Source organism: Oncorhynchus mykiss, chromosome 26 (assembly GCF_013265735.2).
Source record: "Oncorhynchus mykiss isolate Arlee chromosome 26, USDA_OmykA_1.1, whole genome shotgun sequence".
In the NCBI taxonomy this organism is placed as follows: Eukaryota; Metazoa; Chordata; class Actinopteri; order Salmoniformes; family Salmonidae; genus Oncorhynchus; species Oncorhynchus mykiss.
In genome coordinates, this window is record NC_048590.1 from 655157 (window position 1) to 681638 (window position 26482).

Sequence of the window (26482 nt, forward strand, 5' to 3'; positions counted from 1 at the left end):
GTGGCTGCTATGACAGTGATCATGCTGTTTGTGTGTGGCTGCTATGACAGGGGTCATGCTGTTTGTGTGTGGCTGCTATGACAGTGGTCATGCTGTTTGTATGTGGCTGCTATGACAGTGATCATGCTGTTTGTATGTGGCTGCTATGACAGTGATCATGCTGTTTGTGTGTGGCTGCTATGACAGTGGTCATGCTGTTTGTATGTGGCTGCTATGACAGTGATCATGCTGTTTGTATGTGGCTGCTATGACAGTGATCATGCTGTTTGTATGTGGCTGCTATGACAGTGATCATGCTGTTTGTATGTGACTGCTATGACAGTGATCATGTTGTTTGTATGTGGCTGCTATGACAGTGATCATGCTGTTTGTATGTGGCTGCTATGACAGTGATCATGCTGTTTGTATGTGGCTGCTATGACAGTGATCATGCTGTTTGTGTGTGGCTGCTATGACAGTGATCATGCTGTTTGTATGTGGCTGCTATGACAGTGATCATGCTGTTTGTATGTGGCTGCTATGACAGTGATCATGCTGTTTGTGTGTGGCTGCTATGACAGTGATCATGTTGTTTGTATGTGGCTGCTATGACAGTGGTCATGCTGTTTGTATGTGGCTGCTATGACAGTGGTCATGCTGTTTGTATGTGGCTGCTATGACAGTGATCATGCTGTTTGTATGTGATCAGGGGTGAATTCATTCCGCCGATTCTGATGAATAACATTTCTTAAACGGAAGCAAATGGAATGAAATGGGGATAAACATAGCTGAGATTTGTCCAATAGAAACTCTGGTTTGCGAAAGATTACACCCTAGATCAGCTAGATGCAGGCCAGAGTGAGCAAGGTGGGTTTCACCGTGATCCCTTTCATTTATCTCTAGACCTGGGCACCTACGTTGTAAACTTTCATTCACAGGCCAGGTTGTAGCAACCTCATGATGGGTACAGGGAAAATTAGAGTATCAATGTTAAATGGGGGGGGGGGGGGGGGGTCTTTCTCTCCACCCCATGGACTACTTTCAGACTAGGGCCTTTCTCTCTCTGAACATGCTTAGAATGATGTCTTGTATTTATTAGTATGGATCTCCATTAGTTCCTGCCAAGGCAGCAGCTACTCTTCCTGGGGTTTATTATGGATCCCCATTAGTTCCTGCCAAGGCAGCAGCTACTCTTCCTGGGGTTTATTATGAATCCCCATTAGTTCCTGCCAAGGCAGCAGCTACTCTCGCCTGGGTTTATTATGGATCCCCATTAGTTCCTGCCAAGGCAGCAGCTACTCTTCCAGGGGTATATTATGGATCCCCATTAGTTCCTGCCAAGAGTTAGCCTTCCCTGGAGCAGGTTAGTTCTGAATGATTGGTTGTCATAGAAATGTACCTGGCTAAAAGTTGAGCCACTTTCGAACGACCAGTTATCCCGAGTTGAATTCTGAGTTGACCAAAGTTACCTAACTAACCCCTCAAACCTGCTTCATAGGATACCCCTCAAACCTGCTTCGTAGGATACCCCTCAAACCTGCTTCGTAGGATACCCCTCAAACCTGCTTCGTAGGATACCCCTCAAACCTGCTTCGTAGGATACCCCTCAAACCTGCCTCGTAGGATACCCCTCAAACCTGCTTCGTAGAATACCCCTCAAACCTGCTTCGTAGGATACCCCTCAAACCTGCTTCGTAGGATACCCCTCAAACCTGCTTCATAGGATACCCCTCAAACCTGCTTCATAGGACACCCCTCAAACCTGCTTCATAGGATACCCCTCAAACCTGCTTCATAGGATACCCCTCAAACCTGCTTCATAGGATACCCCTCAAACCTGCTTCATAGGATACCCCTCAAACCTGCTTCATAGGATACCCCTCAAACCTGCTTCGTAGGATACCCCTCAAACCTGCGTCGTAGGATACCCCTCAAACCTGCGTCGTAGGATACCCCTCAAACCTGCTTCATAGGATACCCCTCAAACCTGCTTCATAGGATACCCCTCAAACCTGCTTCGTAGAATACCCCTCAAACCTGCTTCATAGGATACCCCTCAATCCTGCTTCATAGGATACCCCTCAATCCTGCTTCGTAGGATACCCCTCAAACCTGCGTCGTAGGATACCCCTCAAACCTGCTTCATAGGATACCCCTCAAACCTGCTTCATAGGATACCCCTCAAACCTGCTTCGTAGAATACCCCTCAAACCTGCTTCATAGGATACCCCTCAAACCTGCTTCGTAGGATACCCCTCAAACCTGCTTCGTAGGATACCCCTCAAACCTGCTTCATAGGATACCCCTCAAACCTGCTTCATAGGATACCCCTCAAACCTGCTTCGTAGGATACCCCTCAAACCTGCTTCGTAGGATACCCCTCAAACCTGCTTCATAGGATACCCCTCAAACCTGCTTCATAGGATACCCCTCAAACCTGCTTCGTAGGATACCCCTCAAACCTGCTTCGTAGGATACCCCTCAAACCTGCTTCGTAGGATACCCCTCAAACCTGCTTCGTAGGATACCCCTCAAACCTGCTTCATAGGATACCCCTCAAACCTGCTTCGTAGGATACCCCTCAAACCTGCTTCGTAGGATACCCCTCAAACCTGCTTCGTAGGATACCCCTCAAACCTGCTTCGTAGGATACCCCTCAAACCTGCTTCATAGGATACCCCTCAAACCTGCTTCGTAGGATACCCCTCAGTTCCAATGAACATATGTTAAATCAGTGTCAGTCATAAAATCTTCTAGTGGTGATGACAATATATGACATGATAACACACATGAATTCACCTCACGCAAACAAGAAAAGTGTCAGGCATCAAGATGAACTCTGCAGTGGTGAGTAACTTAACTGGTACTATGGGAATGTTTAGTTTCAACCAACGCTCTACTGTATAATGAAAGAGAGACGAGGGAGCAGTACGAACCTGCAGGTTTGGTCCTGGAGAAGATGAACTCTGCAGTGGTGAGTAACTTAACTGGTACTATGGGAATGTTTAGTTTCAACCAACGCTCTACTGTATAATGAAAGAGAGACGAGGGAGCAGTACGAACCTGCAGGTTTGGTCCTGGAGAAGATGAACTCTGCAGTGCTGAGTAACTTAACTGGTACTATGGGAATGTTTAGTTTCAACCAACGCTCTACTGTATAATGAAAGAGAGACGAGGGAGCAGTACGAACCTGCAGGTTTGGTCCTGGAGAAGACGAACTCTGCAGTGGTGAGTAACTTAACTGGTACTATGGGAATGTTTAGTTTCAACCAACGCTCTACTGTATAATGAAAGAGAGACGAGGGAGCAGTACGAACCTGCAGGTTTGGTCCTGGAGAAGATGAACTCTGCAGTGGTGAGTAACTTAACTGGTACTATGGGAATGTTTAGTTTCAACCAACGCTCTACTGTATAATGAAAGAGAGACGAGGGAGCAGTACGAACCTGCAGGTTTGGTCCTGGAGAAGACGAACTCTGCAGTGGTGAGTAACTTAACTGGTACTATGGGAATGTTTAGTTTCAACCAACGCTCTACTGTATAATGAAAGAGAGACGAGGGAGCAGTACGAACCTGCAGGTTTGGTCCTGGAGAAGACGAACTCTGCAGTGGTGAGTAACTTAACTGGTACTATGGGAATGTTTAGTTTCAACCAACGCTCTACTGTATAATGAAAGAGAGACGATGGAGCAGTACGAACCTGCAGGTTTGGTCCTGGAGAAGACGAACTCTGCAGTGGTGAGTAACTTAACTGGTACTATGGGAATGTTTAGTTTCAACCAACGCTCTACTGTATAATGAAAGAGAGACGAGGGAGCAGTACGAACCTGCAGGTTTGGTCCTGGAGAAGACGAACTCTGCAGTGGTGAGTAACTTAACTGGTACTATGGGAATGTTTAGTTTCAACCAACGCTCTACTGTATAATGAAAGAGAGACGATGGAGCAGTACGAACCTGCAGGTTTGGTCCTGGAGAAGACGAACTCTGCCGCGCTGCAGCGTTTCACCTGTTGGTTACAGGCGTGGATGTCGATCCGGTAAACCGTGAACGGCTGCAGACCGGATATCTGCAGCTCCCGCTCGCTGACTGCCCACTCTACGAAGTCATACTCCCTGTCCGCTAACTCCGCCTCTGTAGCGTTGGCCCAAAGGTCAGGTGACGTGGCGTTAGGGTAGGTGGTCACACCACGGTGGATGGTACGGTTAGCCACGCCAAATAGATCCCGACGGCGCCGGTCTGGAGGTCTGGAGGAGAGGGAGAGAGAGCAGAGGGATGTGGGAGTGACAATCACAGTCGTCCAAACACTAACAATACACTAGTCAACAAATAACCTGTGTGGTGGAATCCTTTCAATGGCAAACACGGCTTGGATTTTCAGCAGTAGAGAGGATTGTTCAGTTAGAATCTCCCTCCCTCTATTACACTGATCCAGTCGGTCCTGTTGCTTCAGGGGATCTCCTCTGTTCATGTGTTCCATGACTATTCCAGATGGACTCCTCTACATTTCCAGTCAGACAACACCAGATCCAGTCAGACGACCGACACCAGATCCAGTCAGACGACCGACACCAGATCCAGTCAGACGACCGACACCAGATCCAGTCAGACGACCGACACCAGATCCAGTCAGACGACCGACACCAGATCCAGTCAGACGACCGACACCAGATCCAGTCAGACGACCGACACCAGATCCAGTCAGACGACCGACACTAGATCCAGTCAGACGACCGACACCAGATCCAGTCAGACGACCGACACCAGATCCAGTCAGACGACCGACACCAGATCCAGTCAGACGACCGACACCAGATCCAATCAGACGACCGACACCAGATCCAGTCAGACGACACCAGATCCAGTCAGACGACATCAGATCCAGGGTGTCTGGCGGGGAGCTGCCGTGGTTCTCTTCCTCCCCTCCCTTTTTTTCCATTGCTCTCTCTGTAAATCCTGACGTTTCTCTCACTAGGGTGCTTCCCTATAGACATGTTCCAGTAGAGCTGACCAGGGCTGTTTGACTGGCTGGGGAACAGAGACGGACACAGACAAACCTATCCTCTGAGCAGCCTGACAGAACTCTGGCTGGGGAACAGACAGACACAGACAAACCTATCCTCTGAGCAGCCTGACAGAACTCTGGCTGGGGAACAGACAGACAGACACAGACAAACCTATCCTCTGAGCAGCCTGACAGAACTCTGGCTGGGGAACAGACAGACAGACACAGACAAATCTATCCTCTGAGCAGCCTGACAGAACTCTGGCTGGGGAACAGAGACGGACACAGACAAACCTATCCTCTGAGCAGCCTGACAGAACTCTGGCTGGGGAAAAGACAGACAGACAACCTATCCTCTGAGCAGCCTGACAGAACTCTGGCTGGGGAACAGACAGACACAGACAAACCTATCCTCTGAAGCAGCCTGACAGAACTCTGGCCGGGGAAACAGACAGACAGACACCCTATCCTCTGAGCAGCCTGACAGAACTCTGGCTGGGGAACAGACAGACAGACACCCTATCCTCTGAGCAGCCTGACAGAACTCTGGCTGGGGAACAGACAGACACAGACAAACCTATCCTCTGAGCAGCCTGACAGAACTCTGGCTGGGGAACAGACAGACAGACACAGACAAGCCTATCCTCTGAGCAGCCTGACAGAACTCTGGCTGGGGAACAGACAGACAGACACACAGGCCGGATCTCCTGGACAGTATTTCTATGAGAGTCAGACCATGAACAAACTAACTTCACCAGATGGAGATGGGAATATTAGACTAACCAGATGGAGATGGGTATATTAGACTAACCAGATGGTATATTAGACTAACCAGATGGAGATGGGTATATTAGACTCACCAGATGGTATATTAGACTAACCAGATGGTATATTAGACTAACCAGATGGTATATTAGACTAACCAGATGGTAAATTAGACTAACCAGATGGTATATTAGACTAACCAGATGGAGATGGTATATTAGACTAACCAGATGGTATATTAGACTAACCAGATGGTAAATTAGACTAACCAGATGGTATATTAGACTAACCAGATGGTATATTAGACTAAACAGATGGTATATTAGACTAACCAGATGGTACATTAGACTAACCAGATGGTATATTAGACTAACCAGATGGTTGGTATATTAGACTAACCAGATGGTTGGTATATTAGACTTACCAGATGGTTGGTATATTAGACTAACCATATGGTATATTAGACTCACCAGATGGTATATTAGACTAACCAGATGGTATATTAGACTAACCAGATGGTATATTAGACTAACCAGATGGTACATTAGACTAACCAGATGGTATATTAGACTAACCAGATGGTATATTAGACTAACCAGATGGTATATTAGACTAACCAGATGGTATATTAGACTCACCAGATTGTATATTAGACTCACCAGATGGTATATTAGACTAACCAGACGGTATATTAGACTAACCAGATGGTATATTAGACTAACCAGATGGTTGGTATATTAGACTAACCAGATGGTATATTAGACTAACCAGATGGTAAATTAGACTAACCAGATGGTATATTAGACTAACCAGATGGTAAATTAGACTAACCAGATGGTTGGTATATTAGACTAACCAGATGGTATATTAGACTAACCAGATGGTATATTAGACTAACCAGATGGTATATTAGACTAACCAGATGGTAAATTAGACTAACCAGATGGTAAATTAGACTAACCAGATGGTTGGTATATTAGACTAACCAGATGGTATATTAGACTAACCAGATGGTATATTAGACTAACCAGATGGTATATTAGACTAACCAGATGGTAAATTAGACTAACCAGATGGTAAATTAGACTAACCAGATGGTAAATTAGACTAACCAGATGGTTGGTATATTAGACTAACCAGATGGTATATTAGACTAACCAGATGGTATATTAGACTAACCAGATGGTATATTAGACTAACCAGATGGTATATTAGACTAACCAGATGGTATATTAGACTAACCAGATGGTTGGTATATTAGACTAACCAGATGGTATATTAGACTAACCAGATGGTATATTAGACTAACCAGATGGTATATTAGACTAACCAGATGGTATATTAGACTAACCAGATGGTAAATTAGACTAACCAGATGGTTGGTATATTAGACTAACCAGATGGTTGGTATATTAGACTAACCAGATGGTAAATTAGACTAACCAGATGGTTGGTATATTAGACTAACCAGATGGTATATTAGACTAACCAGATGGTATATTAGACTAACCAGATGGTAAATTAGACTAACCAGATGGTAAATTAGACTAACCAGACGGTAAATTAGGCATGCAGTCCCCCACCCTGAGACGGGCTGTCCGTCCCCCACCCTGAGACGGGCCGTCCGTCCCCCACCCTGAGACGGGCCGTCCGTCCCCCACCCTGAGACGGGCTGTCCGTCCCCCACCCTGAGACGGGCTGTCCGTCCCCCACCCTGAGCATTGATTCATCATCAGAGTCTGTAGAGAAACCAGATTTATAATTAACCGGTTTCTGAGTTATTTATGCAAGGAAGAATAATCCCGTTAAATCTCAGTAACCGGGATCACGCCAGTCAACCGTACTGCGTAATGATCATGATATTTAATCAGCTTCTTGATATGCCACACCAAAGGAGAAATGCTCACTAACAGGGATTTAAACATATTTGTGCACAGAATTTGAGAGGAATAATCTTTTTGTGAGTATGGAACATTTCTGGTATCTTTTATTTCAGCTCATGAAACATGGGACCAACACTTTACATGTTGCGTTTATATTTTTGTTCGGTATAAATGGCCATTTGTTCAACAATACTGCTCATATTTGTTTTCCATTTCAGAAGATTTAGGTTGTGTCCTACTGGATCCTACCCAGGTGTGTGTTACGGCCTGTGATCTGCTTACCTGGGGGTAAAGATAGAGTTGTGTAAGACGTTCTCCCCAGGTGTGTGTGTGTGTGTGTTACGGCCTGTGATCTGCTTACCTGGGGGTAAAGATAGAGTTGTGTAAGACGTTCTCCCCAGGTGTGTGTGTGTGTGTGTTACGGCCTGTGATCTGCTTACCTGGGGGTAAAGATAGAGTTGTGTAAGACGTTCTCCCCAGGTGTGTGTGTGTGTGTGTTACGGCCTGTGATCTGCTTACCTGGGGGTAAAGATAGAGTTGTGTAAGACGTTCTCCCCAGGTGTGTGTGTGTGTGTGTTACGGCCTGTGATCTGCTTACCTGGGGGTAAAGATAGAGTTGTGTAAGACGTTCTCCCCAGGTGTGTGTGTGTGTGTGTTACGGCCTGTGATCTGCTTACCTGGGGGTAAAGATAGAGTTGTGTAAGACGTTCTCCCCAGGTGTGTGTGTGTGTGTGTTACGGCCTGTGATCTGCTTACCTGGGGGTAAAGATAGAGTTGTGTAAGACGTTCTCCCCAGGTGTGTGTGTGTGTGTGTTACGGCCTGTGATCTGCTTACCTGGGGGTAAAGATAGAGTTGTGTAAGACGTTCTCCCCAGGTGTGTGTGTGTGTGTGTTACGGCCTGTGATCTGCTTACCTGGGGGTAAAGATAGAGTTGTGTAAGACGTTCTCCCCAGGTGTGTGTGTGTGTGTGTTACGGCCTGTGATCTGCTTACCTGGGGGTAAAGATAGAGTTGTGTAAGACGTTCTCCCCAGGTGTGTGTGTGTGTGTGTTACGGCCTGTGATCTGCTTACCTGGGGGTAAAGATAGAGTTGTGTAAGACGTTCTCCCCAGGTGTGTGTGTGTGTGTGTGTTACGGCCTGTGATCTGCTTACCTGGGGGTAAAGATAGAGTTGTGTAAGACGTTCTCCCCAGGTGTGTGTGTGTGTTACGGCCTGTGATCTGCTTACCTGGGGGTAAAGATAGAGTTGTGTAAGACGTTCTCCCCAGGTGTGTGTGTGTGTGTGTTACGGCCTGTGATCTGCTTACCTGGGGGTAAAGATAGAGTTGTGTAAGACGTTCTCCCCAGGTGTGTGTGTGTGTTACGGCCTGTGATCTGCTTACCTGGGGGTAAAGATAGAGTTGTGTAAGACGTTCTCCCCAGGTGTGTGTGTGTGTGTGTTACGGCCTGTGATCTGCTTACCTGGGGGTAAAGATAGAGTTGTGTAAGACGTTCTCCCCAGGTGTGTGTGTGTGTTACGGCCTGTGATCTGCTTACCTGGGGGTAAAGATAGAGTTGTGTAAAAAGTTCTCAAAGACTTTTCTGTATGACGCGTCAGCTGCCTCTGCCTCCAGGTCTCCTACAGATTTAGGACAGGGACAGCATGGCCCCTTGTCCCCCCCACCAACGTCTGGTTTAGTAGGTTTCAGGTCCTCCTCCATGTCAGTCAACCCGGTAGCAGCTATACGGACCGGGATCTTCAGTTCTGAGGAGAGACAGAGAGAGGAGGGGTTATGGTGGAGGGGTTATGGTGGAGGGGTCAGGGTGGAGGGGTCAGGGTGGAGGGGTCAGGGTGGAGGGGTCAGGGTGTATGAGTCAGGGTGGAGGGGTCAGGGTGTAGGGGTCAGGGTGGAGGGGTTAGGGTGTATGGGTCAGGGTGGAGGGGTTATGGTCGAGGGGTCAGGGTGGAGGGGTCAGGGTGTATGGGTCAGGGTGTATGGGTCAGGGTGTATGAGTCAGAGTGTATGAGTCAGGGTGTATGAGTCAGGGTGGAGGGGTCAGGGTGGAGGGGTCAGGGTGTATGGGTCAGGGTGTATGAGTCAGGGTGGAGGGGTCAGGGGTCAGGGTGGAGGGGTCAGGGTGTATGGGTCAGGGTGTATGAGTCAGGGTGGAGGGGTCAGGGTGTATGAGTCAGGGTGTAGGGGTCAGGGTGGAGGGGTCAGGGTGTAGGGGTCAGGGTGTATGGGTCAGGGTGTATGGGTCAGGGTGGAGGGGTAAGGGTGGAGGGGTCAGGGTGGAGGGGTCAGGGTGGAGGGGTCAGGGTACTGACCTTTAGAGCAGTAGTTGTGTTGGTATAGCTCTCTGTCTTCAGCCTGTTGCTGCCAGCGGACCAGGTAATAGGTGTGGTTCCCGTTGGGGGAGGCAGGGGGAGACCAGCGGACCACCAGGTTGGTAGAGGAGTTAGAGTATGTTCTCACATCCAGGGGCATGGACGGCTCTACAGGAAACAGATTATAACAGTTCTCACATCCAGGGGCATGGACGGCTCTACAGGAAACAGATTATAACAGTTCTCACATCCAGGGACATGGACGGCTCTACAGGAAACAGATTATATTATAACAGTTCTCACATCCAGGGGCATGGACGGCTCTACAGGAAACAGATTATATTATAACAGTTCTCACATCCAGGGGCATGGACGGCTCTACAGGAAACAGATTATAACAGTTCTCACATCCAGGGGCATGGACGGCTCTACAGGAAACAGATTATAACAGTTCTCACATCCAGGGGCATGGACGGCTCTACAGGAAACAGATTATAACAGTTCTCACATCCAGGGACATGGACGGCTCTACAGGAAACAGATTATATTATAACAGTTCTCACATCCAGGGGCATGGACGGCTCTACAGGAAACAGATTATATTATAACAGTTCTCACATCCAGGGGCATGGACGGCTCTACAGGAAACAGATTATAACAGTTCTCACATCCAGGGGCATGGACGGCTCTACAGGAAACAGATTATATTATAACAGTTCTCACATCCAGGGGCATGGACGGCTCTACAGGAAACAGATTATAACAGTTCTCACATCCAGGGGCATGGACGGTTCTACAGGAAACAGATTATAACAGTTCTCACATCCAGGGGCATGGACGGCTCTACAGGAAACAGATTATAACAGTTCTCACATCCAGGGACATGGACGGCTCTACAGGAAACAGATTATAACAGTTCTCACATCCAGGGACATGGACGGCTCTACAGGAAACAGATTATAACAGTTCTCACATCCAGGGGCATGGACGGCTCTACAGGAAACAGATTATAACAGTTCTCACATCCAGGGGCATGGACGGTTCTACAGGAAACAGATTATAACAGTTCTCACATCCAGGGACATGGACGGCTCTACAGGAAACAGATTATAACAGTTCTCACATCCAGGGGCATGGACGGCTCTACAGGAAACAGATTATAACAGTTCTCACATCCAGGGACATGGACGGTTCTACAGGAAACAGATTATAACAGTTCTCACATCCAGGGGCATGGACGGCTCTACAGGAAACAGATTATAACAGTTCTCACATCCAGGGGCATGGACGGCTCTACAGGAAACAGATTATAACAGTTCTCACATCCAGGGACATGGACGGCTCTACAGGAAACAGATTATAACAGTTCTCACATCCAGGGGCATGGACGGCTCTACAGGAAACAGATTATAACAGTTCTCACATCCAGGGGCATGGACGGCTCCACAGGAAACAGATTATAACAGTTCTCACATCCAAGGGCATGGACGGCTCTACAGGAAACAGATTATAACAGTTCTCACATCCAGGGACATGGACGGCTCTACAGGAAACAGATTATAACAGTTCTCACATCCAGGGGCATGGACGGCTCTACAGGAAACAGATTATAACAGTTCTCACATCCAGGGACATGGACGGCTCTACAGGAAACAGATTATATTATAACAGTTCTCACATCCAGGGGCATGGACGGCTCTACAGGAAACAGATTATAACAGTTCTCACATCCAGGGGCATGGACGGCTCTACAGGAAACAGATTATAACAGTTCTCACATCCAGGGACATGGACGGCTCTACAGGAAACAGATTATAACAGTTCTCACATCCAGGGACATGGACGGCTCTACAGGAAACAGATTATAACAGTTCTCACATCCAGGGACATGGACGGCTCTACAGGAAACAGAAAGATTTAAAGATGGTAACTGGGCCTTGTGACAGTACTTCCTAGAGCTCTGCTACCCAACCCCCCATATTATACATCAGGTCTGTTCTTAATCAATAAACCCTACACCCTAACCCCTACACCCTACACCCTAACCCCTCCACCCTAACCCCTCCACCCTAACCCCTCCACCCTAACCACTACACCCTAACCACTACACCCTAACCCCTCCACCCTAACCACTACACCCGCCACCCTAACCCCTACACCCCTGTCCTTTACCTGAGGGGCTGGTCCTGATGTAGACTACTTCACTCTTGGCTCCCAGGATGTCTAACCCCTCTACCCTAACCCCTCCACCCTAACCCCTCCACCCTAACCCCTACACCCCTGTCCTTTACCTGAGGGGCTGGTTCTGATGTAGACTACTTCACTCTTGGCTCCCAGGATGTCTAACCCCTCCACCCTAACCCCTAAACCCTCCACCCTAACCCCCCCACCCTAACCCCTCCACCCCTGTCCTTTACCTGAGAGGCTGGTTCTGATGTAGACTACTTCACTCTTGGCTCCCAGGATGTCTAACCCCTCCCCCCTAACCCCTACACCCCACACCCCTGTCCTTTACCTGAGGGGCTGGTTCTGATGTAGACTACTTCACTCTTGGCTCCCAGGATGTCTAACCCCTCCACCCTAACCCCTAAACCCTCCACCCTAACCCCCCCACCCTAACCCCTCCACCCCTGTCCTTTACCTGAGAGGCTGGTTCTGATGTAGACTACTTCACTCTTGGCTCCCAGGATGTCTAACCCCTCCCCCCTAACCCCTACACCCCACACCCCTGTCCTTTACCTGAGGGGCTGGTTCTGATGTAGACTACTTCACTCTTGGCTCCCAGGATGTCTAACCCCTCCACCCCTGTCCTTTACCTGAGGGGCTGGTTCTGATGTAGACTACTTCACTCTTGGCTCCCAGGATGTGTCTATCCTCTGCCACCAGAGTGATGGCCTTGACGTAGATGGCGTACTGGGTCCAGGGCTTGAGAGGCGACAGTAGAACCCCCGGGTCAGAATTCTTCTCCTGGGGAAGGTCCACGTCCACCATGTTCCAACTGTTGGAGCCACAACCGTCCTGGCCGTCAAACTCTGTGATGTTCTGGTACGCACTGGAGGAGAGGGAGACGCATGGGTTAGAGGATATAGAGGAAGTAGAAGCAGACTGATGGGTTAGAGGATATAGAGGAAGTAGAGGCAGACTGATGGGTTAGAGGATATAGAGGAAGCAGAGGCAGACTGATGGGTTAGAGGATATAGAGGAAGCAGAGGCAGACTGATGGGTTAGAGGATATAGAGGAAGTAGAGGCAGACTGATGGGTTAGAGGATATAGAGGAAGTAGAGCCAGACTGATGGGTTAGGGTTAGAGGATATAGAGGAAGTAGAGAGACTGATGGGTTAGAGGATATAGAGGAAGTAGAGGAAGTAGAGAGAGACTGATGGGTTAGAGGATGTTCTAGGATATAGAGGAAGTAGAGACAGACTGATGGGTTAGGGGATATAGAGGATGTACAGACAGACTGATGGGTAAGAGGATATAGAGGAAGTAGAGCCAGACTGATGGGTTAGGGGATATAGACGATATAGAGGAAGTAGAGCCAGACTGATGGTTAGAGGATATAGAGGAATTAGAGACAGACTGATGGGTTAGGGGATAGAGGAAGTAGAGACAGACTGATGGGTTAGGGGATATAGAGGAAGTAGAGACAGACTGATGGGTTAGAGGATATAGAGGAAGTACAGACAGACTGATGGGTTAGAGGATATAGAGGAAGTAGAGAGAGACTGATGGGTTAGAGGATATAGAGGAAGTCGAGACAGACTGATGGGTCAGAGGATATAGAGGAAGTAGAGACAGACTGATGGGTTAGAGGATATAGAGGAAGTACAGACAGACTGATGGGTTAGAGGATATAGAGGAAGTAGAGAGAGACTGATGGGTTAGAGGATATAGAGGAAGTAGAGAGAGACTGATGGGTTAGAGGATATAGAGGAAGTACAGACAGACTGATGGGTTAGAGGATATAGAGGAAGTACAGACAGACTGATGGGTTAGAGGATATAGAGGAAGTAGAGACAGACTGATGGGTTAGGGATTATATAGAGAAAGTAGAGACAGACTGATGGGTTAGAGGATATAGAGGAAGTAAAGACAGACTGATGGGTTAGGTGATGTTCTAGGATATAGAGGAAGTAGAGAGACTGATGGGTTAGAGGATATAGAGGAAGTACAGAGAGACTGATGGGTTAGGGGATATAGAGGAAGTAGAGACAGACTGATGGGTTAGGGTTAGATATAGATGAAGTAGAGTGATGGGTTAGAGGATGTTCTAGGATATAGAGGAAGTACAGACAGACTGATGGGTTAGAGAATGTTCTAGGATATAGAGGAAGTAGAGAGACTGATGGGTTAGAGGATATAGAGGAAGTAGAGAGACTGATGGGTTAGAGGATATAGAGAAAGTAGATAGACTGATGGGTTAGAGGATATAGAGGAAGTAGAGAGAGACTGATGGGTTAGAGGATATAGAGGGAGTAGAGAGAGACTGATGGGTTAGGGTTAGATATAGAGGAAGTAGAGTGATGGGTTAGAGGATATAGAGGAAGTACAGACAGACTGATGGGTTAAGGTTAGATATAGAGGAAGTAGAGTGATGGGTTAGAGGATGTTCTAGGATATAGAGGAAATACAGACAGACTGACTGTAGAGTAACTTACGCCTCCTTGTAGTATAGTATGAATGAGATGAGGTCTCTATAGTCTGGGGGTCTGTAGCGCTGCCAGGTCACTTTGATACGGTTAGACATCGTACTGTTGGACTTGAACCGCAAGATCTTACTCTCACCTGGTGAACACAACCAATCACACAATTTACACAGCCTGTTCACCTGGCAACAAATCACAACCAGTCAGCTCACCTGGAGAATACAACCAATCACAACGATCAGCCCTAATCCTACAGGTGCTTAGAAACATCTCATCAAACCAGCCTATTACATTGTCTCGGTGTTGAGATCAAACCAGCCCATCACATTGTCTCAGTGGTGAGATCAAACCAGCCCATTACATTGTCTCAGTGTTGAGATCAAACCAGCCCATTACATTGTCTCAGTGTTGAGATCAAACCAGCCCATTGCATTGTCTCAGTGTTGAGATCAAACCAGCCCATCACATTGTCATAGTGTTGAGATCAAACCAGCCCATCACATTGTCTCAGTGGTGAGATCAAACCAGCCCATTACATTGTCTCAGTGTTGAGATCAAACCAGCCCATTACATTGTCTCAGTGGTGAGATCAAACCAGCCCATTACATTGTCTCAGTGGTGAGATCAAACCAGCCCATTACATTGTCTCAGTGGTGAGATCAAACCAGCCCATTACATTGTCTCAGTGTTGAGATCAAACCAGCCCATTACATTGTCTCAGTGGTGAGATCAAACCAGCCCATTACACTGTCTAAGTGGTGAGAGCAGGAAAAGTAGAACTTGTTTGTTTCCAGAGTTTGCTGTTGAGGGCAATATGGTGTGGGCTGAACCATGCAGTACACAACTATTTCTTCAACGAATGGACATGGCTGAAACATTTATTTATTTGACTTTTTTTTAACTAGGCAAGTCAGTTATGAACAAATTCTAATTTTTCTTCCTGCATTGATCAGGGGCAGAACGACATATTTTTACCTTGTCAGCTCGGGGATTTGATCTAGCAACCCTTCAGTTACTGGCCCAATGCTCTAACCACTAGGCTACCTGCCACTCCACATGCAGTACACAGCTATTGTTTCAATGAATGGACATGGCTGAACCATGCAGTATATACTATGAAATGACATGTGTATGGAATCACGTAGTAAACAAAAAAGTGTTAAACTGATCAAAATATATTTCAAATTCTTCAAAGAAGCCACCCTTTGCCTTGATGACAGCTTGGCACACTCTGGCATTCTCTCAACCAGCTTCACAATGTAGTCACTTGGAATGCATTTCAATTAACAGGTGTGCCTTGTTAAAATGCTAATTTGTGTCATTTCTTTCCTTCTCAATGCATTTGAGCCAATCAGTTGTGTTGTGACAAGGTAGGGGTGGTATACAGAAGATATCCCTATTTCCTAAAAGAACAAGTCCACATTATCAAAAGAACAACTCAAATAAGCAAAGAGAAACGACAGTCAATCGGAACATTTCAAGAACTTTGAAAGTTTCTTCAAGTGCAGTCGCAAAAACCATCAAGTGCTATGATGAAACTGTCTCTCATGAGGACTGCCACAGGAAAGGAAGACCCAGCGTTACCTCTGCTGCCGAGGATAAGTTCATTAGCGTTGACTGCACCTCAGATTGCAGCCCAGTTCAAGTAACAAAAACATCTCAACATCAACTGTTCAGAGGAGACTGTGTGAATCAGGACTTCATGATCGAATTGCTGCAGAGAAACCACTACTAAAGGACACCAATAAGAAGAGACTTGTTTGGGCCAAGGAACACGACCAATGGACATTAGACCGGTGGAAATCTGTCCTTTGGTCTGATGAGTCCAAATTTGAGATTTTTGGTTCCAACCGCCATGTCTTTGTGCGATGCAGAGTTGGTGAACGGATTATCTCTGCATGTGTGGTTCCCACCGTGAAGCATGAAGTAGGTGGTGTGATGGTGTGGGGATGCTTTGCCAGTGACACTGATTTAGTTAGAATAAACCAGCATGGCTACCACAGCATTCTGCAGCGATATGCCATCCCATCTGGTTTGCGCTTAGTGGGACTATCATTTGTTTTTCAACAGGACAATGACCCAACACACCTTCAGGCTGTGTAAGGGCTATTTAACCAAGAAGGAGAGTGATGGAGTGCTGCATCAGATGACCTGGCCTCCACAATCACCTGACCTCAACCCAATTGATATGGTTTGGGATGAGTTGGAACCCAGAGTGAAGGAAAAAAAGCCAACAAGTGCTCAGCATATGTGGGAACTCCTTCAAGACCGTTGGAAAAGTATTCCTCATGAAGCTGGTTGAGAGAATGCCAAGAGTGTGCTAAGCTGTCATCAAGGCAAAGGGTGGCTACTTTGAAGAATCTCAAATCTATATTTTGATTTGTTTAACTTTTTTAGTTACTACATAATTGCATATGTGTTATTTCATAGTTTGGATGTTTTCACTAATGTAGAAAATAGCAAAACTAAAAAAGAAAACTTGAATGAGTAGGTGTCCAAACTTGACTGGTACTGCCATGTAGTAACTAAAAAGGTTTAATATAAAGTATAGTATTATAGAGCTGTATAGTGTAGTACAGTATAATATAAAGTACAGGATCATAGAGCTGTATAGTACAGTATATTATAAAGTAAAGCATCATAGAGCTGTTTAATATAAAGTTTCATAGAGCTGTATAGTATAATATATTGCAGCTGTATAGTCTAGTATAGTATAATATAAAGTATTGTATCATAGAGCTGTTTAATATAAAGTATACTATAATAGAAGTATAGTATCATAGAGCTGTTTAATATAAAGTTAATTATCATAGAGCTGTATAGTTTAATATCAAGTATAATATATTGCAGCTGTATAGTCTAGTATAGTATAAAGTAAAGTATCAGAGCTGTATGCTACAGTATAATATCATAGCTCTATATCATAGAGCTGTATATTAAATTATAGTATAAAGTAAAGTATCAGAGCTGTAAATTATAGTATAAAGTATAGTATCATAGAGCTGTTAAATATAAAGTATAGTATAATAGAGCTGTATAGTACAGTATAGATTAATATAAAGTAAAATATCATAGAGCCGTACAGTACAGTATAATATCATAGAGCTGTACAGTATAATATCATAGAGCTGTACAGTACAGTATAATATCATAGAGCTGTACAGTATAATATCATAGAGCCGTACAGTACAGTATAATATCATAGAGCTGTACAGTATAATATCATAGAGCCGTACAGTACAGTATAATATCATAGAGCCGTACAGTACAGTATAATATCATAGAGCCGTACAGTACAGTATAATATCATAGAGCTGTACAGTATAATATCATAGAGCCGTATAGTACAGTATAATATCATAGAGCTGTACAGTATAATATCATAGAGCTGTATAGTACAGTATAATATCATAGAGCTGTATAGTACAGTATAATATCATAGAGCTGTATAGTACAGTATAATATCATAGAGCTGTACAGTATAATATCATAGAGCTGTACAGTATAATATCATAGAGCTGTACAGTATAATATCATAGAGCTGTATAGTACAGTATAATATCATAGAGCTGTATAGTACAGTATAATATCATAGAGCTGTATAGTACAGTATATTATCATAGAGCTGTATAGTACAGTATATAATCATAGAGCCGTATAGTACAGTATAATATCATAGAGCTGTATAGTACAGTATAATATCATAGAGCTGTACAGTATAATATCATAGAGCTGTATAGTACAGTATAATATCATAGAGCTGTACAGTACAGTATAATATCATAGAGCTGTACAGTACAGTATAATATCATAGAGCTGTACAGTACAGTATAATAGAGCTGTATAGTACAGTATAATATCATAGAGCTGTATAGTACAGTATATAATCATAGAGCTGTATAGTACAGTATAATATCATAGAGCTGTACAGTATAATATCATACAGCTGTATAGTACAGTATAATATCATAGAGCTGTATAGTACAGTATATAATCATAGAGCTGTATAGTACAGTATAATATCATAGAGCTGTACAGTATAATATCATAGAGCTGTATAGTACAGTATAATATCATAGAGATGTATAGTACAGTATATAATCATAGAGCTGTATAGTACAGTATAATATCATAGAGCTGTACAGTATAATATCATAGAGCTGTACAGTACAGTATAATATCATAGAGCTGTATAGTACAGTATAATATCATAGAGATGTATAGTACAGTATATAATCATAGAGCTGTATAGTACAGTATAATATCATAGAGCTGTACAGTATAATATCATACAGCTGTATAGTACAGTATAATATCATAGAGCTGTATAGTACAGTATAATATCATAAAGCTGTACAGTATAATATCATAGAGCTGTACAGTACAGTATAATATCATAGAGCTGTACAGTATAATATCATAGAGCTGTATAGTACAGTATAATATCATAGAGCCGTATAGTACAGTATAATATCATAGAGCTGTACAGTATAATATCATAGAGCTGTACAGTATAATATCAGAGCTGTACAGTACAGTATAATATCATAGAGCTGTACAGTACAGTATAATATCATAGAGCTGTATAGTACAGTATAATATCATAGAGCTGTACAGTATAATATCATAGAGCTGTATAGTACAGTATAATATCATAGAGCCGTATAGTACAGTATATAATCATAGAGCCGTATAGTACAGTATAATATCATAGAGCTGTATAGTACAGTATAATAGCATAGAGCTGTACAGTATAATATCATAGAGATGTATAGTACAGTATAATATCATAGAGATGTATAGTACAGTATAATATCATAGAGCTGTACAGTATAATATCATAGAGCTGTACAGTATAATATCATAGAGCTGTATAGTACAGTATAATATCATAGAGCTGTATAGTACAGTATAATATCATAGAGCTGTATAGTATAGTATAATATCATAGAGCTGTACAGTATAATATCATAGAGCTGTATAGTACAGTATAATATCATACAGCTGTATAGTTCAGTATAATATCATAGAGCTGTATAGTACAGTATAATATCATAGAGCCGTATAGTACAGTATAATATCACAGAGCTGTACAGTATAATATCATAGAGCTGTATAGTACAGTATAATATCATAGAGCTGTATAGTACAGTATAATATCATAGAGCTGTATAGTACAGTATAATATCATAGAGCTGTATAGTCCAGTATAATATCATAGAGCTGTATAGTCCAGTATAATATCATAGAGCTGTATAGTCCAGTATAATATCATAGAGCTGTATAGTACAGTATATTATCATAGAGCTGTATAGTACAGTATAATATCATAGAGCTGTACAGTATAATATCATAGAGCTGTACAGTATAATATCATAGAGCTGTACAGTACAGTATAATATCATAGAGCTGTACAGTACAGTATAATATCATAGAGCTGTACAGTACAGTATAATATCATAGAGCTGTACAGTATAATATCATAGAGCTGTACAGTACAGTATAATATCATAGAGCTGTACAGTATAATATCATAGAGCTGTACAGTATAATATCATAGAGCTGTATAGTACAGTATAATATCAGAGCTGTACAGTACAGTATAATATCATAGAGCCGTATAGTACAGTATAATATCATAGAGCTGTACAGTATAATATCATAGAGATGTATAGTACAGTATAATATCATAGAGCTGTACAGTACAGTATAATATCATAGAGCCGTATAGTACAGTATATAATCATAGAGCCGTATAGTACAGTATATAATCATAGAGCTGTATAGTACAGATAATATCATAGAGCTGTATAGTATAATATCATAGAACTGTATAGTACAGTATAATATCATAGAGCTGTACAGTATAATATCATAGAGCCGTATAGTACAGTATAATATCATAGAGCTGTACAGTATAATATCATAGAGCTGTACAGTATAATATCATAGAGCTGTATAGTACAGTATAATATCATAGAGCTGTATAGTACAGTATAATATCATAGAGCTGTACAGTATAATATCATAGAGCCGTATAGTACAGTATAATATCAGAGCTGTATAGTATAATATCATAGAGCTGTATAGTACAGTATAATATCAGAGCTGTATAGTATAATATCATAGAGCTGTATAGTACAGTATAATATCATAGAGCTGTATAGTACAGTATAATATCATAGAGCCGTATAGTACAGTATAATATCAGAGCTGTATAGTATAATATCATAGAGCTGTATAGTACAGTATAATATCATAGAGCTGTACAGTATAGTATAATATCATAGAGCTGTATAGTACAGTATAATATCATAGAGCTGTATAGTACAGTATAATATCATAGAGCTGTACAGTATAATATCATAGAGCTGTACAGTATAATATCATAGAGCTGTATAGTACAGTATAATATCATAGAGCTGTATAGTACAGTATAATATCATAGAGCTGTACAGTATAATATCATAGAGCTGTACAGTATAATATCATAGAGCTGTATAGTATAGTATAATATCATAGAGCCGTACAGTACAGTATAATATCATAGAGCTGTACAGTATAATATCATAGAGCTGTACAGTATAATATCATAGAGCTGTATAGTACAGTATAATATCATAGAGCTGTATAGTACAGTATAATATCATAGAGCTGTATAGTACAGTATAATATCATAGAGCTGTATAGTACAGTATAATATCATAGAGCTGTACAGTATAATATCATAGAGCTGTATAGTACAGTATAATATCATAGAGCTGTATAGTATAATATCATAGAGCTGTATAGTACAGTATAATATCATAGAGCTGTATAGTACAGTATAATATCATAGAGCTGTACAGTATAATATCATAGAGCTGTATAGTACAGTATAATATCATAGAGCTGTACAGTATAATATCATAGAGCTGTACAGTATAATATCATAGAGCTGTATAGTACAGTATAATATCATAGAGCTGTATAGTATAATATCATAGAGCTGTATAGTACAGTATAATATAAATAAAGTATCGTACAGCTTGCTCGGTCTCCGTTGTTCCTGAAGTCGTCCTCCTCAAACTTCTCTGTGATGCCCGTCCTCTGCCACATCTTCCGGATCTCCGACATGCAGAGTTTAGGGTTGGATCGGAAGAACAGTTTCCCGGCCCGGATGGTCAGGTTGTGCTGGGTCCAATCCCACAAGAACTGGAGGTGCTGATTGTCTACTGCATGGAAAGCATACATGCTGAGGGGATTGAGGGGGGCGGAGAGGAGGAACAGAGGAGAGAAGAGAGAGAGGTGGGGAGGGAGAGAGAGGAGAGAGAGGTGGGGAGGGAGAGAGAGGAGAGAGAGGTGGGGAGGGAGAGAGAGGAGAGAAGAGGGAGAGAGGTGGGGAGGGAGAGAGAGGAGAGAAGAGGGAGAGGTGGGGAGGGAGAGAGAGGAGAGAAGAGGAGAGAGAGGAGAGAGGACAGAGAGGTGGGGAGGGAGAGAGAGGTGGGGAGGGAGAGAGAGGTGGGGAGGGAGAGAGAGGTGGGGAGGGAGAGAAAGGTGGGGAGGAAGAGAGAGGTGGGGAGGAAGAGAGAGGTGGGGAGGGAGAGAGAGGTGGGGAGGGAGAGAGAGGTGGGGAGGGAGAAAGAGAGAGGAGAGAGGTGGGGAGGGAGAGAGGTAGAGAGATGGGGAGGAAGAGAGAGGTAGAGAGGTGGGGAGGTAGAGAGAGGTAGAGGTGGGGAGATAGAGGGAGGTAGAGAGAGGTGGAGGTGGGGAGGGAGAGAGAGGTGGGGAGGTAGAGAGAGAGAGAGAGGTAGAGGGAGGAGAGATGGGGAGGGAGTAGGGAGGAGAAAGAACAGGGAGTCACCAACAGTAAACAGAAATATCCTATGTCTGATGGTCCCCACCACACTATCCTTGCAGTCTGATGGTCCCCACCACACTAACCCTGCAGTCTGATGGTCCCCACCACACTAACCCTGCAGTCTGATGGTCCCCACCACACTAACCCTGCAGTCTGATGGTCCCCACCACACTAACCCTGCAGTCTGATGGTCCCCACCACACTAACACTGCAGTCGGATTGTCTCCACCACACTAACCCTGCAGTCTGATGGTCCCCACCACACTAACCCTGCAGTCTGATGGTCTCCACCACACTAACCCTGCAGTCTGATGGTCTCCACCACACTAACCCTTAGTCTGCTTTCACCCTTTGTGATTAGATGATTATTATAATATTACTGCATCCTGCCTGTCCAGACCAGTACCAGAGGAGATGGACAAATTTTAACAGGGCCAAATGGAGAGAAGACAGAGAAAATGAGAGAGGAGAGGGGCAGATTTTAACAGGGCCAAACGGAGAGAAGACAGAGAAAATGAGAGAGGAGAGGGGCAGATTTTAATAGGGCCAAACGGAGAGAAGACAGAGAAAATGAGAGAGGAGATGGACAGATTTTAACAGGGCCAAACGGAAAGAAGACAGAGAAAATGAGAGAGGAGATGGACAGATTTTAACAGGGCCAAACGGAGAGAAGACAGAGAAAATGAGAGAGGAGAGGGGCAGATTTTAATAGGGCCAAACGGAGAGAAGACAGAGAAAATGAGAGAGGAGATGGACAGATTTTAACAGGGCCAAACGGAAAGAAGACAGAGAAAATGAGAGAGGAGAGGGGCAGATTTTAATAGGGCCAAACGGAGAGAAGACAGAGAAAATGAGAGAGGAGATGGACAGATTTTAACAGGGCCAAACGGAGAGAAGACAGAAAAAATGAGAGAGGAGAAGGGGCAGATTTTAACAGGGCCAAACGGAAAGAAGACAGAGAAAATGAGGAGAGGGGCAGATTTTAATAGGGCCAAATGGAGAGAAGACAGAGAAAATGAGAGAGGAGAGGGGCAGATTTGAACAGGGCCAAACGGAGAGAAGACAGAGAAAATGAGAGAGGAGAGGGGCAGATTTTAATAGGGCCAAACGGAGAGAAGACAGAGAAAATGAGAGAGGAGATGGACAGATTTTAACAGGGCCAAACGGAGAGAAGACAGAGAAAATGAGAGAGGAGAGGGGCAGATTTTAATAGGGCCAAACGGAGAGAAGACAGAGAAAATGAGAGAGGAGATGGACAGATTTTAACAGGGCCAAACAGAAAGAAGACAGAGAAAATGAGAGAGGAGAGGGGCAGATTTTAATAGGGCCAAACGGAGAGAAGACAGAGAAAATGAGAGAGGAGATGGACAGATTTTAACAGGGCCAAACGGAGAGAAGACAGAGAAAATGAGGAGAGGGGCAGATTTTAACAGGGTCAAATGGAGAGAAGACAGAGAAAATGAGAGAGGAGAGGGTCAGTAGAACAACACAACTTTAACCACTTTAGTTCCGTGAGGACTCAGGAATGGCAGGAATGCAGTGAGCCTTGGAGCAGATAACTTTCTAATCAGAGAGAGAGAGACAAGGCCGAGGGGAAGTGGAGAGGGGGAGGACGGGTGAGGAGAGGTGGGGGTTTAGGCCAAGGCCCTCTCGTGACCACGGATGCCATTTTTGAAAACATTCCGATCGCTCCGTGAGGTTGAGGTGGCCCATTAGCGAGAGCAACGAAGGAGCAGACAAAGCAAGGTCATACTATCTAGGCCTGCCCTGGCAGATCCATCTCATCCAAACCACCACAACACATGTTGCTGCTGTGGTTTACAGTTGAATCAGAGGCAATATTACGACAGCAACAACGTATTTATTTATTTTACAAGTTGAGAACACATTCTACCTGGGGAATAGTTACAGGGGAGAGGAGGGGGATGAATGAACCAATTGGAAGCTGGGGATGATTAGGTGACTTATAGTATGAGAGCCAGATTGAGAATTTAGCCAGGATATGCTGCTGCCTAACAGTGGGATGCAGGGTGGTATGCTGCTACCTAACAGTGGGATGCAGGGTGGTATGTTTCTGCCTAACATAGTGGGGTGCAGGGTGGTTTGCTGCTACCTAACAGTTGGATGCAGGGTGTTATGCTGCTACCTAACAGTGGGATGCAGGGTGGTATGCTGCTGCCTAACAGTGGGATGCAGGGTGGTATGTTTCTGCCTAACATAGTGGGGTGCAGGGTGGTTTGCTGCTACCTAACAGTGGGATGCAGGGTGGTTTGCTGCTACCTAACAGTGGGATGCAGGGTGTTATGCTGCTGCCTAACAGTGGGATGCAGGGTGGTATGCTGCTGCCTAACAGTGGGATGCAGGGTGGTATGCTGCTGCTTAACATAGTGGGATGCAGGGTGGTATGCTGCTGCCTAACAGTGGGATGCAGGGTGGTATGCTGCTGCTTAACATAGTGGGATGCAGGGTGGTATGCTGCTGCCTAACATAGTGGGATGCAGGGTGGTATGCTGCTGCCTAACATAGTGGGATGCAGGGTGGTATGCTGCTGCTTAACATAGTGGGATGCAGGGTGGTATGCTGCTGCCTAACAGTGGGATGCAGGGTGGTATGCTGCTGCTTAACATAGTGGGATGCAGGGTGGTATGCTGCTGCCTAACATAGTGGGATGCAGGGTGGTATGCTGCTGCCTAACAGTGGGATGCAGGGTGGTATGCTGCTGCCTAACATAGTGGGATGCAGGGTGGTATGCTGTTGCCTAACAGTGGGATGCAGGGTGGTATGCTGCTGCCTAACATAGTGGGATGCAGGGTGGTATGCTGCTGCCTAACATAGTGGGATGCAGGGTGGTATGCTGCTGCCTAACATAGTGGGGTGCAGGGTGGTATGCTGCTGCCTAACATAGTGGGATGCAGGGTGGTATGCTGCTGCCTAACAGTGGGGTGCAGGGTGGTATGCTGCTGCTTAACATAGTGGGATGCAGGGTGGTATGCTGCTGCCTAACATAGTGGGATGCAGGGTGGTATGCTGCTGCCTAACATAGTGGGATGCAGGGTGGTATGCTGCTGCCTAACAGTGGGGTGCAGGGTGGTCTGCTGCTGCCTAACAGTGGGATGCAGGGTGGTATGCTGCTGCCTAACATAGTGGGATGCAGGGTGGTATGCTGCTGCCTAACAGTGGGATGCAGGGTGGTATGCTGCTGCCTAACATAGTGGGGTGCAGGGTGGTATGCTGCTGCCTAACAGTGGGGTGCAGGGTGGTATGCTGTTGCCTAACAGTGGGATGCAGGGTGGTCTGCTGCTGCCTAACATAGTGGGGTGCAGGGTGGTCTGCTGCTGCCTAACATAGTGGGGTGCAGGGTGGTATGCTGCTGCTTAACATAGTGGGGTGCAGGGTGGTATGCTGCTGCCTAACAGTGGGGTGCAGGGTGGTATGCTGCTGCTTAACATAGTGGGGTGCAGGGTGGTATGCTGCTGCCTAACATAGTGGGGTGCAGGGTGGTCTGCTGCTGCCTAACATAGTGGGGTGCAGGGTGGTATGCTGCTGCTTAACATAGTGGGGTGCAGGGTGGTATGCTGCTGCCTAACAGTGGGGTGCAGGGTGGTATGCTGCTGCTTAACATAGTGGGGTGCAGGGTGGTCTGCTGCTGCCTAACATAGTGGGGTGCAGGGTGGTCTGCTGCTGCCTAACATAGTGGGGTGCAGGGTGGTCTGCTGCTGCCTAACAGTGGGGTGCAGGGTGGTATGCTGCTGCTTAACATAGTGGGGTGCAGGGTGGTATGCTGCTGCCTAACAGTGGGGTGCAGGGTGGTATGCTGCTGCTTAACATAGTGGGGTGCAGGGTGGTATGCTGCTGCCTAACAGTGGGGTGCAGGGTGGTATGCTGCTGCTTAACATAGTGGGGTGCAGGGTGGTATGCTGCTGCCTAACAGTGGGGTGCAGGGTGGTCTGCTGCTGCCTAACATAGTAGGGTGCAGGGTGGTATGCTGCTGCCTAACATAGTGGGATGCAGGGTGGTATGCTGCTGCCTAACAGTGGGGTGCAGGGTGGTCTGCTGCTGC

General features: G+C 45.0%; 1 protein-coding gene across 2 annotated transcripts in view; it reads right to left on the bottom strand.

Moving 5' to 3' along the window:
* Positions 1 to 26482, bottom strand: part of LOC110516588 (insulin-like growth factor 1 receptor) — a 136126-nt gene that overhangs the window by 34414 nt on the left and 75230 nt on the right. For both annotated transcript variants that reach the window (XM_036963725.1, XM_036963726.1), the window contains exons 7-12: positions 21608 to 21816; positions 14595 to 14721; positions 12752 to 12987; positions 9936 to 10103; positions 9164 to 9371; positions 3932 to 4221 (exon numbers count right to left, since the gene is read on the bottom strand). In XM_036963725.1, coding sequence (XP_036819620.1) covers positions 3932 to 4221; positions 9164 to 9371; positions 9936 to 10103; positions 12752 to 12987; positions 14595 to 14721; positions 21608 to 21816 — 1238 coding nt within the window. The remainder of the gene's footprint in view (positions 1 to 3931; positions 4222 to 9163; positions 9372 to 9935; positions 10104 to 12751; positions 12988 to 14594; positions 14722 to 21607; positions 21817 to 26482) is intronic.